Here is an 18,922-nt window from a genome sequence, read left to right on the forward strand (position 1 = left end):
TTTCGATGGCAAGGGATGTCCCATGAAAACAGGAGCCCGCCGGCCAGAGTCTCGCGAACGCCTCCAACACGGAAAACCACAGCAGACACCGTGGCGATACGAGAGGTCCCTCGCACAGCCTGAACGTCAGCACCGGAGAGGGGCGGATCTCCAAACAACCCTCCAGGGATGCACGAGGTTGTCAACGTCTCTGACCACGAACATGGATTCAGGTTCCTCCAACAATCCTCAACGAAAAAAACAGCCCCAAAACATCCATCCTTTCCCGCTTCGAAAGCACGCAATATGCCGTTCTCGGGCACAGTGTTCGTTCGGTCCCGACTCATCGACACCGATTGGCCGTCAAGGGTGTATGAACGACGGACCGCCGTGAAATCCTTCACTTCGCGTATTCCCTTCCCCAAGCGCCGTGTTCTTCAACACGAGGCAAGGGGAAAGAGAAATCCCAAATCTCAAATCCCATAACGCATACGCCGGACTTTCCGAGGGACCAAAGCACTGCATACGCTACACAACACGACACACACCTGCTTTTCGCGACGTTGAGAAACCCGGGAAACTTGCTCTTCCCACGAAATATCGTCATCATCCGTCCCTTCCCACCCCCCCTTCGAAAGAATTCCTGTACGAGATGGATCAACACTGACCACCCCGAGAACCGCACCTCCCCAACGTGAGGCAGAATGCTCGACTCGTCCAACACCTCCTGAGCGAAGTTGGGGCCAGGCGGATGTCGGCGGAGGCGAAATTGCTGACTGCGATGGGGGCGGGATGGTGGGAACTCGGGCCAACTCAACTTCTCCTTCAAACTTCGGCCGGAGGAGGAAGAGTAGCGGAGTGGGAAGGAAAAAGGAACTGCCCAACGCATGAAAGGTCCGGGAGCCCACCCACGCACGACTTGCAAAACAGCCGGAGTTGCGAATCATGTGACGGGAGATAAGCGCGGCGAACCAGCCAACTGGAGTTTGCCCGAGAGAAGGAGACTTCCGGGAGTGTTCGTAAGCTTTTGGGACAGGGCGGAAAGACCAAACAATGCCTCGTCGGTTCCGCCCAGCTTTTTCCGTGTTGTTTGAGACCAATCCGAAGAGAGAAGTGCCCCAAACTCTGAAGTTGGTTGCAATGTGTTAGTCTGAAAACCAGTAGTCAAGTCACAAAGTCACGATGTAAGAGGGAGCAGGTATGTTTGTTTAGAACATAGAAAAATTTGATTCGATTATCCGACCGACCCGACCAACGCCAGAACAATGGTCTTTTGTTACAATTAGAAAAAATCGGGGGCCATTAGTGACAGTTGTGATGTACGCAGTATTACCGAAAGCGCGTCATCTAGTAAACCCCCTTTCCACCCCTTTGAACCTTTTCTTCTTCTTCTCTATGATGTGACGAAAAAGATGTTTTTTTGAACCCAAGTTAAAAAGAAAAAATAATGGCAGAATGCTGTGGTTGGGAAAAAAGACGCTCTTGATGAAGTCATGTCTTTTCGCACGCTCTTCTGACGCTGACTCTAATTTGCGAGATCATGCGGTTTAACCCTCCTCGACAACGGTGCGGTTGGCAATGTAGAACCTCTCGCCCTTGTCGTCCTTCTCGTGCTCGAGGGCGACCTTGCTCAGCTGAGTGAGGACGTTCTCGATCATGGTGTCGGTGACGCTGCGCTTCTTGCGGCCCATGTCGTTGAGGCTCTGCATGTTGGTCATGATGTAGTAGACCAGGGCCATGACGATGGTGACGGCGACGGAGTAGACGAAGACGACGCAGACGGTGACGAAGTCGGTGCGGCCGTTGTCGGACAGGAAGCGGTTGAGCGACGGCGGGGAGGCGGGCTCGCCGCGGCCGCCGGAGAACCAGCCGAAGACGCAGAAGAGGATGGCGAGGACGTCGACGGCGGCGATGGCGCCGATGAGCTGGAACGAGGGGAAGGTCTCGAAGCCGCGGGTGACGAAGATGAGCCAGTTCTGGGTCAGGGTGATCTCGAGGAAGAGGATCTCCTGGATGGAGCCGTACTCGTGGATGACACCGCCGTCGGTGAGGTACATGGTGCCGCGGAGGACCCAGGTACCGCCGGCGAGGAGGGCACCGAGGACGATGGAGATGATCCAGATCTTGGGCAGCTGCCACTCGACGGGACGCTTCTCGAAGTGGGCATTGTCGTACTGTGCTATGTTAGATACTGAACGGTAGTGAAAGAGTGCGAGAGTAAACTTACGGCAACGGCGATGGTGGCCAAATCGGCGAAGAGGGCGAGGAAGACGATGAGGTCGGCGCGAACAGTCTCGTTGATGATGATCATGGAGGAGACGAGGTAGATCTCAAGATGCAAGCAAAGAGCGATACGGTACTGGATGTAGGCCTTCATGCGCTGGAAGATCTGGCGAGAGAGCTTGATGGCGGAGACAATGGTGGAGAGACCAGGGGCGAGGAAGACGATATCGGCGGCGGCCTGGGCAGCCTCGGTGGCGCCCTCAACAGCAATACCGCAGTCGGACTTCTTCAGGGAGGGGGCATCGTTAACACCGTCACCAGTCATGGCAGTCAAGTGACCACGCTGCTGAAGCATCTCGACGACCTGGTACTTGTGCTCGGGGAAAACCTCAGCGAAACCATCGGCGCGCTCGCAAAGATCGTGGATGGAAGTGCCGGCCATGTCGGAGTGGAGGAGCTTGTCGGAGTTGTAGACCTTGGTGCCGAGCTGGAGCATGCGGCAGGTTTCGACGGCGATAGCGTGGGCGTCACCAGTAAGCATCTTGACCTGAAGACCGAGAGCCTGGGCCTCGAGAATGGTCTGGCCGGTGTCGGAACGAGGGGGGTCGAAGAGGGACAGCATGCCGAGCATCTCCCAGGGGCCATCCTCCTCCTTGACGGCGACGGCGAGGGAACGGAAACCACGGCGGGCGAACTCAGCGGCCTTCTCCTTGAAGAGAGCGGATTGCTCCTCGGTGCAGTCGGTAAGAGCGAGGACGGCCTTGGGGGCACCCTTGGCGCAGGTGTAGCGGACTCCACGGTGGGTGGCGATGGTGGTGATGCGCTTGGAGACGGGGTCGAAGGGAGTGAACTTCTCGGTCTTCCAGCCGTCGGCGATGAGCTCCTTGGCCTTCGGGTAGCGCTTGAGGGTGAGGACGGTGATCTTGTCGATGGGGTCGAGAGCCTTGATGTTGTGGGAAGAAGCGAGAGCGGCGACGGCCATCATCCAGTTGATGTCAACACCCTCCATGACGAAAGGCTCGCGGACGGAAAGCTGGTTGGCAGTGAGGGTACCGGTCTTGTCGGAGCACAGAATGTCGACACCAGCGAGGGACTCGATAGCGGTGAGCTTCTGAACGATAGCCTTCTCCTCGGCGAGGTAGGCGGCACCGACGGCGAGAGTGGTGGTGGTAACGCAGGGCAGACCGATGGGGACACCGATGATGAGGAGAATGAGAGCGTAGTGGAGCAGGTTGACGGAAGAGCCCTCCTCGGAGACCTCGATGTTGCGGTAGAAACCACCAACCCAGGAAGCGAGGATGAAGATGACGACGAGAACGAGGAGCGTAGTACCGATGGAGTCCATGACAGCCTTGAAGTGGCCCTGGTCCTGGGCACCCTGAACGAGAGAGGCGGTCTTTCCGACGAAGGAAGCCTGGGCGCCGTGGGTAACGATACAGTAGGCCTTGCCGCGCTTGCAACCGGTGGTGTAGTAGACGGTGTCGGTCATGAACTTGTCGACGGCGAGAGACTCACCAGTCATGGCAGACTGGTCGACGGCGATGATGGCGTGGCCGAGCTGGGGAGTTCCCTCCTCGCCGTCCTCGTCGAACTTCTCACGGTTGGGAGACATGACATCCTGGGCCTCGAGTTCGGCCTTGTAGGCGGAGTATCCAGCGGGGTTCTCATAGTCGCAAATCAGGCGGGCATCGGCGGGGACGACGTGGCCTTCCTCAACGACGATCTGAAAAGTCCCGTGTTAGCCAAATTGACTTTGTCGCGAACCAGAACCGCGGGGCTGATGATGAGACGACTTACAATGTCACCGGGCACGAGCTCACGGGCGCGGATCTCCTCTTCTCTTCCCTGGCGAATGACAAGGGCCTTCATGGCGATGTCACCCTTCAAGCTGGCGACGACGTCTGCAGCCTGCTTCTCCTGGTACCAACCGACAGCGGCGTTGAGCAAGAGAATTGCCACAATCAAACCGGCGTCGAGCCAATCTTGCAGAGCAAAGGCGAGGATGGCAGCGACCTCCATGACTGCATTGGACAATTAGCCTTTGGTCGGGGGTGTTTCATGCGGCAATGCCAGGCTGTGAAAGTCGGGCGTGGCCACAGCGTCTTTTGGGAGTAGCTTACCGTAGAGAATAGGACCACGGAAGAAACCAACGAACTTGAGGAACATGTTCTCCTTCTCGGTGGAAAGCTCGTTCCAGCCAGTGTATTTCCTGCGACGCTCGACTTCCATCGGGTCAAGACCGGTCTTCATGTCGGTGTTGAGCCAGTCGGCAGGCGTGACGAAGGCGCTCTGGCCGCTGGTGCCGTCGGCCTTCTTCTTCCAGAACATCCATGAGGGGTGGCTTGCTGAGGCGCCTGACTCCTCAATCTCCTCAACTTCCGCGTTGGGATCACGGTATGTGTCGATGTAGCGGACGAGACTGTTGCGGGCTGAGAGTTAGTGATACTGTAGCCATTGGGTGGTTTTGGGTGTGTAAGACGTACGACTTGTATTCTTCGTTAGAACCGTTTTCACCCTGAGCACCCTCAACCCGGTTGTTCCTTTGGCGTTCCTGGAGGAAGTTGCCCGTTTCCAGGTCTTGGTCGTCCTCCTCGGTGCTAATGGCCGTAGGGTAGTGCTTGTTGCCACCCTTGCCGATTAGACCGGCCATTTTGAAGGGAGCCATGGTGACGAGGGATTACAGTCCAGCTGTAGCCAACACGAGCCAACTAGCCAACAAGAGTACGCAAGCAGGACAGGTCGAGATTGAGGGTAGGAGGGGTTCAAAGAAGGGGGGGAAGGAGTGACGGAAGGGTGAAGAGGTGAAAAGGCTGAGTTAGGAAGACATGAATCACGGTGGGAGGAAGGGCATATTATATTATCTGTCAAACGGCGAGGCCGGACGGGGTGAGTGGGTGAGGACTTCCGCGGATGCGCACAAAAAAAGAAGAAGATGGGACCAAGGTATGCCGGGAAGGCAGACTGAGCATAACTCGCGGCAAGCACAGGACTGACGGCACACACACACTCGCGTATGAGTGTGTATGTACACGAGTAGAGGCCAGCCCAGATGGAGGCAAGGCAAGGCGGCCAGACTCCAGCCAGAGACACGAGAGATACCGCGGCGGCGTGTGAGCAAGGGACCGGCGTGTAGCTGCGTACCCCGTCTTGCTCGGATCAACGCCAAGAAGTTGCAAGCATCAAAACAGATGCGGGTGAGGGAAAACTCCACACACTGTGACCGGGCGACATCGATGCTATTTCGAGCAATCAGCGACGACGGGACAGCAGCACAGTGAGCAGCAGCAGCAGTGAGTAGCAGCCACCAGCAGCAGGCAGTACGTATAGACGGACGGCAGAAGATGGGACGGTGTGAAGGGTGAGAGACGGAGCAGCACTGCGTACAAGGTAGCGGTCCCTTCACAGTACGAGCTTTCGAGCCATCCACCACGGCAGAAGAGAGGAACCGCCGGGCAAGGAAGAGCGAGGTAAAGGCGAGGCAAGGCAAGGCAAGGCAAGCAATAGCCGACCTGCTTCTTTGGAAGAGATGGCCAATTCTAGCGCAAATTTGCCAGGCCCCATTAGACGGGCCGACCTATCAAGACAGAGACAACTCGCTGTCTCATCTGCCAGGATGTGAGGATGCGGTCCTGACAACAAGGGGAAGCCAGCTTGAGTCGTGCGTTTCGAGGAAGAACTCTGAAGTGACTTGACGATGTGCGGGAAGAGAGCGTGGAGTTGTGGGTAGTGTGTTGGTCTCTGAGTACGGGAAATAAAATGCCTCAGTGGTAGTATGAGTGTACCTTGAACGGGTAAGGGCCCTTTCAATTCAATGAAAGAAACAGTGGGAGGAGCCTGGAGCCGAGCCTGGAGCCCGCCAGCCAGCCAGCCGGCCCAGCAATAGCGAGAGAGCGAGAAGAGAGGAGACCAGGCATATGGAGTACGGTATGGGAGAGTATGGAGAAAAAAAAAAAAGAGGAGGACTTGACACAGACACAACTCCGAGATTTCGTCGAACAAGTGTGGTATTGGATCCGTACCTCGACACGGGCCAGCCCCCCGCGCAAGTGGTCGTTGAAAAGAACAAAAAGACTCCAGTCTTTCATCGAGAGTCCCCGTTGTTGCTGCGAAGAAAGACTACGTACTAGGCCAGGTTGAGCGCGGACCCGGACACCCCCCCCTGGTCAAGGACATGTTCCGTGGAGAGAAGAGACGTTTGACCATCTGGGACCTGGTCCCCTCCACCCTGGGCCGCCCCCCATGGCCCCTTCCACCCTCCCACTCCCTCGTCCGGCCCCTTGGACGCGACAGTTTCAGCTCCGAAACCCACGTCACGTGATGCTTATCTTGGTGCAGAATTGCTGGACCGCTCTCTTTTGACTAGTCACCACTGCCTATGGAGTATCCGTCCAGAGGGTACGTACTGTTTCTGCGGTGGATATGGAGGCGTTCAGCACAGAATGGAGACACACAATGGGGGCAATGGAGACATGGATATGCATCTTGCTGCTGCATCTGCATCCATCTGCATCTGCAGGCATGCACTGCACATCTCATGTCCGTACAACTTCCGCCGCCAGGCCTGCTTGCTGCCAGTACAGTGCCCGTCCGCACGTATCAACTCGGAAAGATGCACACCAGGATCTCCTCTCCTCAGCAGAGGGAAAAAAAACAGAGCCTCTGCCGCCAAGCCCTGAATTGTCATGTCCACGTCTTGCCGTAGAACGCGGCCACACATCTTCTTGGCCCTGAGAGGCGCGCCAAGAAATGCGACCCCCGGAATAGAGCGCGGCGGCGAAAAGAAGAGACACTATCCAGAGTGTCTCACTCGAGAGGTGTCGTCTGCCATCTACCGCGTCTCGACGTCAAACTACACGGCCATGTCCCGCGTCACACAAGTCAAGACAAGGTCGTCGGTATAGATAGCAACAGTCCATGGCCATGCAGGGTTGCAGCAGGAAGCCCGAGCTCATCGCCAAGTCTTTCCTTGGAAACACTCCTGCCTCTCTCTCAGTCTTTCTGAGCGTCTCTTTGCGGTCAACGATCTGCCTTTTCGCGACGGGGGTCTTGGCTGAGGCTGTCGAGCCTGTACAGCCGTAACTCTCTGATGCTGCTGATGCTGCTGATGCTGCTGCTGCCGCCACTGTCACTGCCACTCTCCCACTGACTGCCGCCGTTTCTTGCTAGGCCCGTAGTCATGTTTAACCCAAAATTCCTTAAACAGCCCCGGGGAGAAACCTGCCAAGCCCTTTCCCCGGCCAAGCCAAAACCCATCTCGGATCAAGTGCGACTGCGTCGTCAAACGGTTGGGTTTCCTGGAATAGCCAAAGCAGAGCATATCGGCAATTTTAGCACCAACGGCTGGCTTCTCCTCGTCCATCAATGCCCCATCCAAAATCGCCAATATGGGGGAGGAGCGCCTTGGATTCCTTGAAGGTCCCCGGGACGATGCCCGGTGTTCGGGCATTAGACGGGGGCACTGAATCAGCGTCGAGAAACCGAGGAAACCTCCGCGATGTGCAAAGCGGGCCAAGAAAGCAAGGCAGACTGCCAGCACTTGCGATTCTGTCATCGACCACCTCAGCTCGCGCTCGCCGCGGTAGTGTAATTCATGCATTGTTGGGGCAATTTCAACTACCAAACTCATGTAGATGAGTGAATGACTGATGGACGATCAAGTGCCACATGGTCTATGCCCTTTCCAGGTCGTCATGTCCATCATCCCGCCTGGTGACTTTTTTTTTCTTGGTTATGTCCATTGGGGGTGTGTGGAAGCGCACCGCAACTCGGCACGGAGAAGCGGGCATGGAAGTCGGAGGCGAGATTTGACGATGGATGATGGATGAAGGCTGTTTGGGTGCTTGGGGAGTGGCGAGCGAGCGAGCGAGCGAGCAAGCAACGACAACGACTAGTGAACAGCGAACAGCATATCGGCCGGGCCGTACGCGGCGTACACCGTGTCAACGGCCACCTTGGACGGAACAAATTGTGCATCTAGTCAGTGAAAAAGTGAAAGGGACTGACCGACGAGAAAGACGCCGACGTGGCATATGCGCGGGTTTGGCGAGCGTCATCTCGGCGCCGCGACACGAGCACACCTCTCTCCTCTGCAAGGGCTCCGTTGGGTGATCCTGCAAATCTGTCGTAATTGAACCACCATAAGAAAGTCGCGCTCACTCCGCCATGCACAACTTGGCACAGCGAGATAGCGCGGCGGGAGCGACGACGGCGACTCGAGGCGACTCGACTCAGGGCACAAGGAAGCTGGCATCGTAGGGGAAACCGTTCGCGCTGCATTGCTGGGCTTCATGGACGGCGCCAAGGTAATGCCTGTCACGATAAGGGAGCGGCAGGCCGAAAGGAGAAAGGGAGCTCCTGGCCCAGAGCTAACGAGGAGGGTCCTTGCTATGGGCAGGCCCCCTGCAGAGCCCCAGGGAACCCACCACGATCCCCATCAATCCCCCCCTCGATCGAGCAGGGGGCATGGAGCTTTCAGTGCCGTGGGGTTGACGTGCTGCGAGTAGCGCGCAGGCTAAGGGTTATGGATGGAATGGGTGGGTGGGCATACATACGGGTTCTGCATGTATGTTTCCTCAGCAGCCAGTCAGGATCCTGCCATTTCGTCCGACCTCGCAGCGGGAGAGGAAGTGAGGCAGAGACAGACAGAGTTGAGGGCTGTGAAAAGATTTGATGTGCTGGACCTGCATGCTATCTGAGTTGGAGGGTGGCAGAGTTGGCGGTGGTCGTCATGGCTTTGAGGCGCGGACGCTGGAAGTTGGGAGGATACGATACAGATGATGTGCGTGCATGTGGTGCATGTTCCTTTTTCTCTCTCTTTTTCTCTTCCTGCACAGGAGTGCCAGAGGATGAGCCACGGGCTGAGCACGACAAGTCTTACGTCTGAGTTGTGAGTTGTACAGCCAATCTTTGCCAGAGTCGGTATCAGAGGACACGACGCGGGAGAACAGACACGATGACAGCCGGACGAGCTTCAGCCAAGGCCAGGGCCAAGAGAGAGAGGCAGTCGGGGATTCGCCCCAAGGCGAACCTGGAACAAGCAATCCCATCCATCCATTGTTCGGTGAAAGTCCCGCAGACTCGGTGCAGGAGCCGTGTGGGCGGCGTGGGATGGGCCAAAGATGGGGGTTCGGTGGGAAAAAGAAGGGAACGCGCGAACAAACACGGCAATTTTGCGGACCTGCAAAATGCTTGCCTCTGCCTGCCTGCCAATGCCATGGAACTCATGGAGCAGCATGCCTGTCTTTTTTCTTTGCGTCGCGTCGTTTTAACGGTTCTGTTGGGGCGCGAAGTGTCGATGTCTTGCAGGGATGAGCCACGCATTGTCGGTACTTGTTGGTTCTTCAGGTCTTGAATTTTTCTTCTTCTCATGTCCTCTCACTGCGACTGCGACTGCGACTGCGTTGCGTTGCGTTGCGTGGGATTGTCTTGGTCGAGTTGAAACAGTGGGAGAGATCAAACAACCAGGGAAGAGACGAATGGGGGCCAACGTCCAGGGATGGTAGAAGCTTTTGGACAAGACCGACCCTCGCGTCGCACGACTGGGATGTCTTCGGAAACAACCGCTTGGCGCGCGAGATCCGTGATCGCTGTTGAATTGAAGATGATGCTGCTGCGTGGGAGTGAGCGGGTGAGTGAATGTAATCCGTACTGTGTGCTGTGAGTGTGAGTGTGAGTGTGCTTGCTTGGTGGTGCGTGCGTCGAGTGAGTGCGTGCTGCGGCTTGAACATAAAAAACAATGAAAAATAAAATAAAAATTATTCATGTCCGCTGCTAGCTCGGTGTAGGATTAGGGAAATTTCTTCCATCATCAAGCGCGAATCGCTGAATTATTTTACCGAGGCTGGGGAGGCATGTGTTGGATCTATACCCGTGACTATCCCCGTCCCCCGTCCCCCGTCTTTCCGTGTATTGGCAGCATCTCAATCTCGCTCTCGTGCTCTCCCGCCCCTCACATCGTGGATTCGCGCCTCCATCGCCCTCGTGAGCACTGAGCCCTCTCTCTCACAAAAGCGAGATAAGCTGGTTCTCCGCCCCAGGCTGTCGTCGGCCGTCCCATCTCAAGGGGCCCCCAAGTGAGGTTTAGCTCTGGGGCTTTCGCCATTGGGGAGCCCTTTCTTCGCCAGGGGAAATCGGGAAATGACATGGAATCTAGCATTGAATCCCGCTCCGAGGAGCCTCGGAAAGCATATCGCCAATGGGGCTTCACGTCATTGTCATTACCGGGAAAGCAGAGCTGGCCCAGCGTTGAAGTAAAAAGTGGCACCTTGGCACCGCTTCGCGAGAGAGAGCACGAGAGACCGCAGGTTGTCATTACGCGGTATCCCGCCCGCTTTCCAAGCCCAGCAGAAGAAAGGCGGTACAGCCTCGATTGGGCCAAGGCCGGTCTCCGTAAGTCTCCAAAGAGCCAAATTGATGGTGGGGGATCGGAGAGAAAGAGGGAATTCGGCTGGCTGGCCTGCAAGTGCTGCTGCAGCTGCTGCAAGGGCAGCTCACATCTCACAATTACGCAACTGCTAGTCCTCGTCCTCCTGCTTGCTGCTGCTGCACCTGCATGGGGGGTTTGGCTCATTGGAACTTGGGGATCATTGGGAAGTGCAGGGCATCGAGGCTTAGCTTTTTTAGCTTCCCAGTGTCCCAGTCCTCCCACACGTCCCAAGCATCGGCCAGAGTTGTATCCGCGTACCGGTGGGTGTGCTGTGTAGTGTGTGCGACTGTGTGTTGTGAAAGACGCCGTGGTGGGTGGTGGTCATCTCACCCTCACGCACCTATCGTGAACCGTCATCATCATCGGCAAAGCCTCCACGTCCACGGGCCATATGGCCCATGCCCTTATCGTCATTCCTCAAGCCAATTGCCCTATCGAATCCCTCCCACCGTGGCCCCTCCCCCCTTCCCCTCGAATGGCGGACAGCAGGAAGACGAGGCTGCACCGTGGGGACCTGCCGAGGCTTACTCTGACTGATAAGTTACCTAAAGCAAAGCTTCAACGGGGGACGGACGACGACAGTGGCACAGTGGCACCCGGGCTGGGGTTGAGATTCAGATGGGTCCCTGGGAAATTTCTTCGGTCGTTGGTTCAGGTTGAGCAAAAAGTCTTAGTCCTTTTCCTCTCATGTCCCGCCCGTCCAGTCCCCATTTACCAAATGGTCCCGCCGCCGCGGCCGCGCGCGCGATAAGACGCGCAGCAAAGACTCCATTCAGACACATGGAGTTACCTCACACGTCTTACCTAAACCCTTAACCCGACAACGGGGTGTGGTGGTGGTGGTGGCGGTGGCTGGATGGCTGGATGGGAAAGGGGAGGGAGGAGCGGGATCATCATCAGTAGCAGCAGCAGCAGCAGCAGCAACAACCTTTGGCTCTGCAGCGAACGCCAACGCACGGCGGATACTCGCGAGACGGGTTGGCAGTGCACTGTCACTCGGGTGTCTATCACCACCACCGCTACGTACTCAGCGCCGTTGCGCGTTCAAAAAGTTGGGTTGTCAATTGCAGCGCCAAGAGAACCGCCATCCCGCGAAGCCTGAGTAACGACAGACACACAGCCAATGCGTGTCCGTCAAACCAACAGCGACACTCGGCACTTTTGCCTTAGCCACAGTTGAAACGCAAGCTCTTTGTTGTCAGCCCAAGACCCCAAGACATAATAAGGTGCGCATCTCGCAGAGCCAAGAACGGCTACGCCACGTCAAACGCCAGCGCCAACCACCAACCACAGGAGTCAAGACCGCCGCCCGTCTCTCGCACCATCAAGTGTCACGTCAAGTCAAACCAGCAGTGCGGGTGCGCCCGTCGACATGATGCCCGCCCTAGTACAGCCGACGTCTGCAGATCGGCCACTAAACGCGATGGCGTTTCCAGTGCCTGTGCCTGTGCCTGTCTGGCCTGCTTCTAGGGGCCTGCCGCCGCAACGCCACGCCAGCCCGTCACGGAGAAAAGGCGGCGAGATACCTTGGAGAAGAGACGCAGGTGCTCTCGCGTGTGAGCGAGACAAGAGAAGAGACAGACACACGGCCGTCGTCGTTGCCTTAGTGCCGTGTCAAACCTGTCGTTCCTTCTGTCGGGTCTCGCCCGTCATCCATGATCCTGCCGCTGCGGCCCTGTCCCGTCTCCGTCGTCGTCGTCAATCCGTCAATCAAGAGCGGTCAAAGAGACAAGACGATACACACAGGCACCTCGAGCACGCTACAACGTCGCGTTTCTCCATCACAGTTCAACCCCAGCCCAGCCCAGCACACGCAGTGGTGATACATGGTCGTGAATAGTGTGTATCGCGTTACCGTCGCAGTCGCAGCCGCGAGGACGACGTCGTTCACTTGTCGTTTGGGACCAGACCAAGCAACCCAAGAAACCCCCGGGTCCTGTTCCTGTTCCTGCATGTCAGGGTTGCACCGAGCAGCTGTGCGGCGTCAAACGGTGCAACCCTCCACGTTCCCTCCCACGCCGGGCCCCTCCTCTCCTGGCACAGTGGCACCTCGAAAGCAGCCAAAAACCGCCCACCCCTCCATCGAGTCCCCTCGTCCAAACAGAACGAAAGGCCCGACCGCTTGTGGTAAGGGCCATTGGACGGCGGTTGGCAAGATCGGCTTCGACGTGGTAGCGCCACAATCTATCGTATCGAACAGTGTCCGTACCCGTCCCATCCATCCAGCAGCCAGCGTAGCACCGGCTAGCTAGCCATCAAGCAGCCTCCTGTGCCAAAAAAGACCTCAAATCCATCAGAGACAGACAAATCAGACGCGCAGACGGGAGACGTGTTCTGGAACTTGCCTCAGCTGCTGGTCTGGTCTACCGACGGTTCAGCTGAATTTCCGTCTTCTAATTTTATGCTAACGGAAATGCACGAGAGAAGCGACAAAGTGCTCTCTGCGTTGCATTTCCCTGCCTGTCAAAACAATTGCGTGAACAGCTTCACTCTGACTGAAACGGGAGAGCTCGCCGAGCCTTGGAGGGGGCCTTTGCCATTTTCCAATTTGGGGCTTGGGGGTCCTGGGTCTGAAGCTTCTTCTCTCTTCCTCACCAATCACGTCCAGTCGCGCGCCTCTTTTTGCTCTCGCTGCGTCTTCCCAGCCACTTTTTTCTCGACCTCCAAGACTTGGAGAGGCTCCGCTTTTCCGAGCGAAACCTCGTTTTCCCTCGTCTTTTTTGGTCTGGCTGTCGGTTTTTTCTCCGCTTGGTCTCGGTCCAGCGTCTCTCTTAGCCTTGGTTGTGGGGTTGCGGCGATGGGGCTAATGAATGAGATTGAGAGAGCCATTTTTACCGCACCCAGCCAGTGATCCGTCCTGCTGCTCTCGTTTCTCAGGTTCAGGTCCCAGGTCCGGAGGAGGAAGGGCGGAGGTCCCATCAGAGGTCCCTGAATATTGGCCAAATATTGGTCCAATGGTCTGGCCCGCATCCTGTGGGAAATTCGGCGCGCCGCCTCCACATCCAATGACACAAACGCGCCGTTTTCCCGAATGTCGTCAAGGTTGGCTTGGTTGACCGCGCAACACGACCCTGTTCACCACCTGCTGCTGCTGCTGCTGCCTCGGAGCTCCCTTTTTTGTGTCCCTCTATCTCGCCTCTCTCTCTCTCTTTCGCGCCGCTATTGCTAGGTATTGCCGCTGCTGCTGCTGCTGCTTCTGCAAGGTTCGGATCTTGACCGCAGATTTCACCGCAGATTACGATTCACTACCACAGCATCTTCGGCCGCATTTCTTGCTAGGCATATTAGCGCGATGCCGGTTCATATTACTGAGCTCCATGGATCGTCACTGACGCGGCCCTCCTCCTCTTCTCCTTCCACTGCTGGCTGGAGCGGCACACAGTGACAGGAGAGAGAGTCGGAGACAGAGCGACGAGCTGGTCTCCAGTGTTTCCTCCTCCATTCCATATCTCCTCAGCTCCTCCTCCCAATTACTCTCTCCATCCGCTATTAGCTAATACGTTTCTTGGCTCTGCTCCAGAAAAAGAAACCAAAAGTCGGGTCCCCACGGGGGTGGACGTCTGGCATGCGGTCAATCCCTCTGCAACGATTCCCATTTGCTGCAGCGGATTTCTTGGCAGAGCGTGAGTCGGGTGCTGAATCAGTACAGGTCCCAGGCCGACGACAACTTGCGGCACGTATCGAAAAACTGACATCACACTTTGTCGTCCGTCTTTTTTTGGGTGCAAACATGGCTCGTGCAGAAGAGACGTGAAGAACCAACCTCCAATTGGCTTGACATGAAAAAGTATGATTGGCGTGATCTCCCGCCCATCGACATTCCCGTCCGCCTCTGGCAGCCATGATCGACCGGCTCTGCTGCTGGCCAGTTTCCCTGCCCTGCCCCCTTCCTTCTCTTGCAACCACACTCAAACACCCCGTCTTGCCTGTGAGAGGTGCGTTGTCGTCTTTGAAAGTCTTGGCGGGTGGTTCAGCAGGTCTCATAAGGCTGGTTGGTTCTGCGCGGCGTCCGCAGCGAGCGAAGCGGCGGCGGCGGCGGCTGCTGCGCCGTGTTCAAACGTCCCCCAATTCCCTTGCCCGTCCAATCCCCTCCAACGGGATGCACTGCCGGCGGGAGTTTTGCTTTTTCTCTTGTCCGAACAACGCATTGTTCTTTGAGGCTCTGCCAAGAACAACCCAAGACACGCGCACCCAAGCTTTGTTCCAATCGTCTTGGCCTGGTATTGGCGATCGATGCCGAGTCCCAAGAGATGGTCCGTTTCTACCGCTCTTGGTCTTCGGGTAGATTTCCTGGGCTATGCTGAAGTTTCCCAAGACTTTTTGTTCGTTGTTTTTTGCCTGCTTGAAGCTTTTCTTCCCCCAAGGACTGCCGGAGCCAAGAAGTTCGCTGCGAGGTTGAAGCCTGCCATCTGCGTCTTTCAATGCGACCTCGGGTCGATGTCCCAAATCCTCCGCCTTGTGATATGCCTAAACGTAGTTTTCCATTCTGCCATGCGGACCGTGCCTCTCTCTGTCTTGTCCCAACAGGAATTCCCCGAATTTGCCGTCTGGAGAAGACCGATGGGCGGCGGGGGTGGATTAGTGGGATGTCGCCATATGCCGCCGCCGGTCACATATCACCTTTTTCGCCACAGGTGTGCTAGTCGTAAGAAGACGTCGTGCGTGACTGACATTCACTGACAACACGTCGGAGGTATGGGACAAGAATAGGACCAAGAAGGTGTCAACCGCATTGCAGATCTGGGGGAGATGGGCGCGGGGTGTTCTCGCCGTGTGTCAGCGACGACGACGGCGGCGGCGGCACCCCCGGAGCACATCAAGCTGGAGAAGCCCTGCTCGACGTTGCGGCCGACGATGGTGAGGCGGTCCGGCAGTCAAAGCTTGTGTTCTTGGCGTAACTGTCGATGTAAGAGCCCCTCGACTTCTCGACTTGGATGAGACTGGTGATGGGCGTGTCCTCTTTCCGCATCTGGCTACCCGTCTTCGGTGTTATGCCGTCGCAGGCGGTTGCACTTGTTTCTTCGTCTGCCCTCTGTTCTGGTCTGTTGTGGTTGGTGAAGTTCATTGGGGGGAATGTGAATCTGCGACGATGTGCTCACTTGACGGCCTGGACTGAATGGCTCTGAGACTGTGGTGGCGGTTTTCGTGGTGTCAAGTCTGTCTTGGTCGAGTCTCTGAGGAACAGATAGGGAAACGATGTGTTGCACAGCTGTTCCACGCGATCATACTCTATTGTTGTCAATGTTGTGTGAAATCACTGAGCCAGAGTGTAACTCCATCGTGAGCCATCTTCTCACCTCGTTGCTGCTCATCCTCCTCTATTGCTTGACGATTTTCACTACGGTTTACTTCCTAGCGCATGATACAGTCTTCTTCACCTTGCTCGTCGTCGGCTAGCCTCTGAGAGAGCAACTCGAGAGACGGGTTGACTTGCTCTCATCGTTCAATATACAGCCAACCAAGCCGACGGGACGATGCTTTGCATGGTTGAGCAGGCGGGGCCCCCGGACTTCATCTCGTTGACGTGCTTTGCACGCTCTTCAACTCTGTATGTATGACATTTGTAAACTTGCAGCTGCCGATGAATACTAACTCAATGACCTTCTTTCAAGGCCCATTAGATCCCGACCCAGGCTGACTTGGAAAAGACAGTCGATGACTGTGCCGCCTCTGATTGCGGATAGGCGACGAAGTCCCCTCAACTGCCTTCGGTCTGTTGCAGGACCAATGTCAGCTATGTATTGCCTGTTTCGTATACATACTTGCTTGGTTCCGCTTGACTCACTGACATCCGCGAGCAGTGCTCGACTTCCGGTTATCAGCATCACTTCCTTCCTCGTCAAGGCTAGTAGTTCATGCCACATCCAAAGCTTTCCGATCTCCAAACAATTCGTAGCACCTACTCATGGCTGAACATGGCTACATGAAAGTTTTTAATGCCCTGCGATTGCAGTTGCTATTATCTGCTTACATTCCATGGCAACCCTTGACTGTCTGTCTCCTTTGCGTTTTGCAAAGCATAACCGTCTTACCAACCTCCATGCGTGTTCGTCCGGCAATAACGCTGACTTCAAGGCCACGGATTTTTACACCTGGACGACAGTGTAGATGCGGACAGCCTCGGAACACTGATGGATGTATACAGCTGTCTGTGATGGGCAGACTTCTTTCAGCGTGCCTGCTGAAGCCAAGCAATCTGACGTTCCTTTCACCACGTCTCCCTATGGATTGACGGGCACGATGATTAGATGGGTTTTACCTTGTGCTCACTTACATAGGCTATATTTCATCAACATACGGCCGATGATGAATGGCAGTCGGCGTATGGCAATGGCTGCGACAGAAGGGCCTGCTCATAATGCCTATGAAGATCTATGGCAACCGGAAATCCTGATCATCTATTTGATGGGTACCATGTAACGAGCCCGAAAAACATGCAGGTCGTCATGAAATTTGCGAGGACGGCTCTACGATGGTAAGATGATGCCAAATCACGGCGTCTCGTTCATGGTGTGTCTGGACCCGGTAGGTGGAGCTCTCCTGCGAGACGACTTCACTCGAAATGTGATCTTTGGACTGGTTCATCTTTGACTATGGCGAACGGAGCTTCATGGGGTTTGTCGACAGAACATATGAAATGCAACGAGACAATCTCACAAACCGCCCTTGTCGTAAACTACGGATCCGGTATGACCCATATGATGGAATGGCCATTCCCGATCATGCAACGCTTAGCATGCGACGTTCATTTGCAGTGTCAAATCGTTTTATCTTGCACTCGCTCCGGCCAGCAGCCCCGTTCACTGGTTCCCACATTGCGGCTAAGCGTGTGTGAAACTACCCATGGACAACAAATGTAGCTTTGCAAGATGTTAGAATTAACGTCAATGAAGCGCCTCGCTGCGCTTCTGGATTCTCCCTAACAGAATCCCCCAGGCTTGTCTGCTTGACACTTGGGAAGCGGGCTACATCCAACGGCTGGCATGGAAAATCTGTAGTCGACTTTTCAGTATATTGATCCTCGACCATCTCGCAAGCATAACACTGACCTTTACACCCGTAGTCACTGAGCTCTCAGGAGCGGCAGCTGCGTTTCAGTGATGATGCCGGGGACAGCGGCGACAGCGCTCACGACGGCGTCCACACCGGAGACAGCACACTCAATCGCCCGCTGGTCGCGAATGTCGTGGAGCACCTCAATCCCTTCCAGTTCCTCCCGCAAATCTAACGGAATCTTACTTAGATCACGAGAAAGACCTCTGCGCTGTGAACCCGTGCCAGGGCGGAGCGCGCACATGCCACAAGGCCAAGAATACTCGCAATCGAAATGAGCATGTTGGGCGAATTGATAAACACAGTATGACGGCCGAAACGACAGGCAAAGCTGGTTTGATGCAGATGAGAACGAGACTTATTAGACAGTAGCATCACACGTATGTATTGATATACATGGTCTTGTTCGGCGTCTCTGTTAGCTTAATACCTGGGGTATGTCAGTAAAACCTTCTTCACTGCACTGCTGGCTCGAAGACTAGGCTCACCATAGTGTACGAGGCATGGTTGTATCTCTCTAAATGAGGATGCTAATAGGATTGTTCTTATTTGGGATAAGAGTTGCGGCGAAATCAGAACGGCTGTTGCGGTCCCTAGTTTGGGAATCCCTCCTATGCCTACTCCGACTTTCCTTGCTGTAACTCGGAGACTGTTGTAATATGGACGGCAAGTATGGTACTGGCTCTAGCTTCTACGGATTGGGCAAGTGTCAAATCGACAACCGCATCACCTCAGCGCCGCTGCCACAAGGCACCTCAATATCGGTCTTTCTCATACATCAGGGACTTATAGCATATATACGACGCTGATGAGCGTAACAGATTTAAGCATAATGACGACCGCGGGAACTTCTGCATCATCCTCAGCCTCTCCAGTCTGTACAGGTGGTACGAGAGCCGAGGGAACATCGCCAGCGCCGACACAAACTACGAGGCACCTAAGGGCGACCCGAAGTTGGGCATGAGACTACCACATTTCGTGGACCACGTAACCGCATATTTCTTGTCGCCAAAGCGATGAAAGTCGGAGATGAGGAACTGCTTGAGAGCAGCTGCCGCATCCTCTGGCTCGTCGTCTGAGGCGGACCAGCCGACATCATCGTCTTGGGCATTGGAACTGCGTCAATCATGCCTAGTCGTCCTGTAGATAGACGGTCTCTGCGGATGAATAATATGGTAGACAACGGAGACAAAGGACGACGGAGACGGACGACGGTGGAAGAATTCGTCGTAGTCCCGTTCC

General features: G+C 55.7%; 1 protein-coding gene across 1 annotated transcript; it reads right to left on the reverse strand.

Annotated features, from left to right (window-relative positions):
- Positions 1-1,526: 1,526 nt before the first annotated feature.
- On the reverse strand, positions 1,527-4,867 carry GCG54_00007839 (Plasma membrane ATPase 2; the record flags this gene model as incomplete). Its single annotated transcript, XM_045407816.1, has 5 exons — positions 1,527-2,153; positions 2,207-3,925; positions 4,000-4,223; positions 4,323-4,621; positions 4,686-4,867. The coding sequence occupies 5 exons, from the start codon at positions 4,865-4,867 to the stop codon at positions 1,527-1,529; spliced, it is 3,051 nt and encodes a 1,016-aa protein (XP_045263205.1).
- Between the last annotated feature and the right edge of the window lie 14,055 nt (positions 4,868-18,922).

Source organism: Colletotrichum gloeosporioides, assembly GCF_011800055.1.
Source record: "Colletotrichum gloeosporioides strain Lc1 chromosome Unknown consensus_51, whole genome shotgun sequence".
In the NCBI taxonomy this organism is placed as follows: domain Eukaryota; kingdom Fungi; phylum Ascomycota; class Sordariomycetes; order Glomerellales; family Glomerellaceae; genus Colletotrichum; species Colletotrichum gloeosporioides.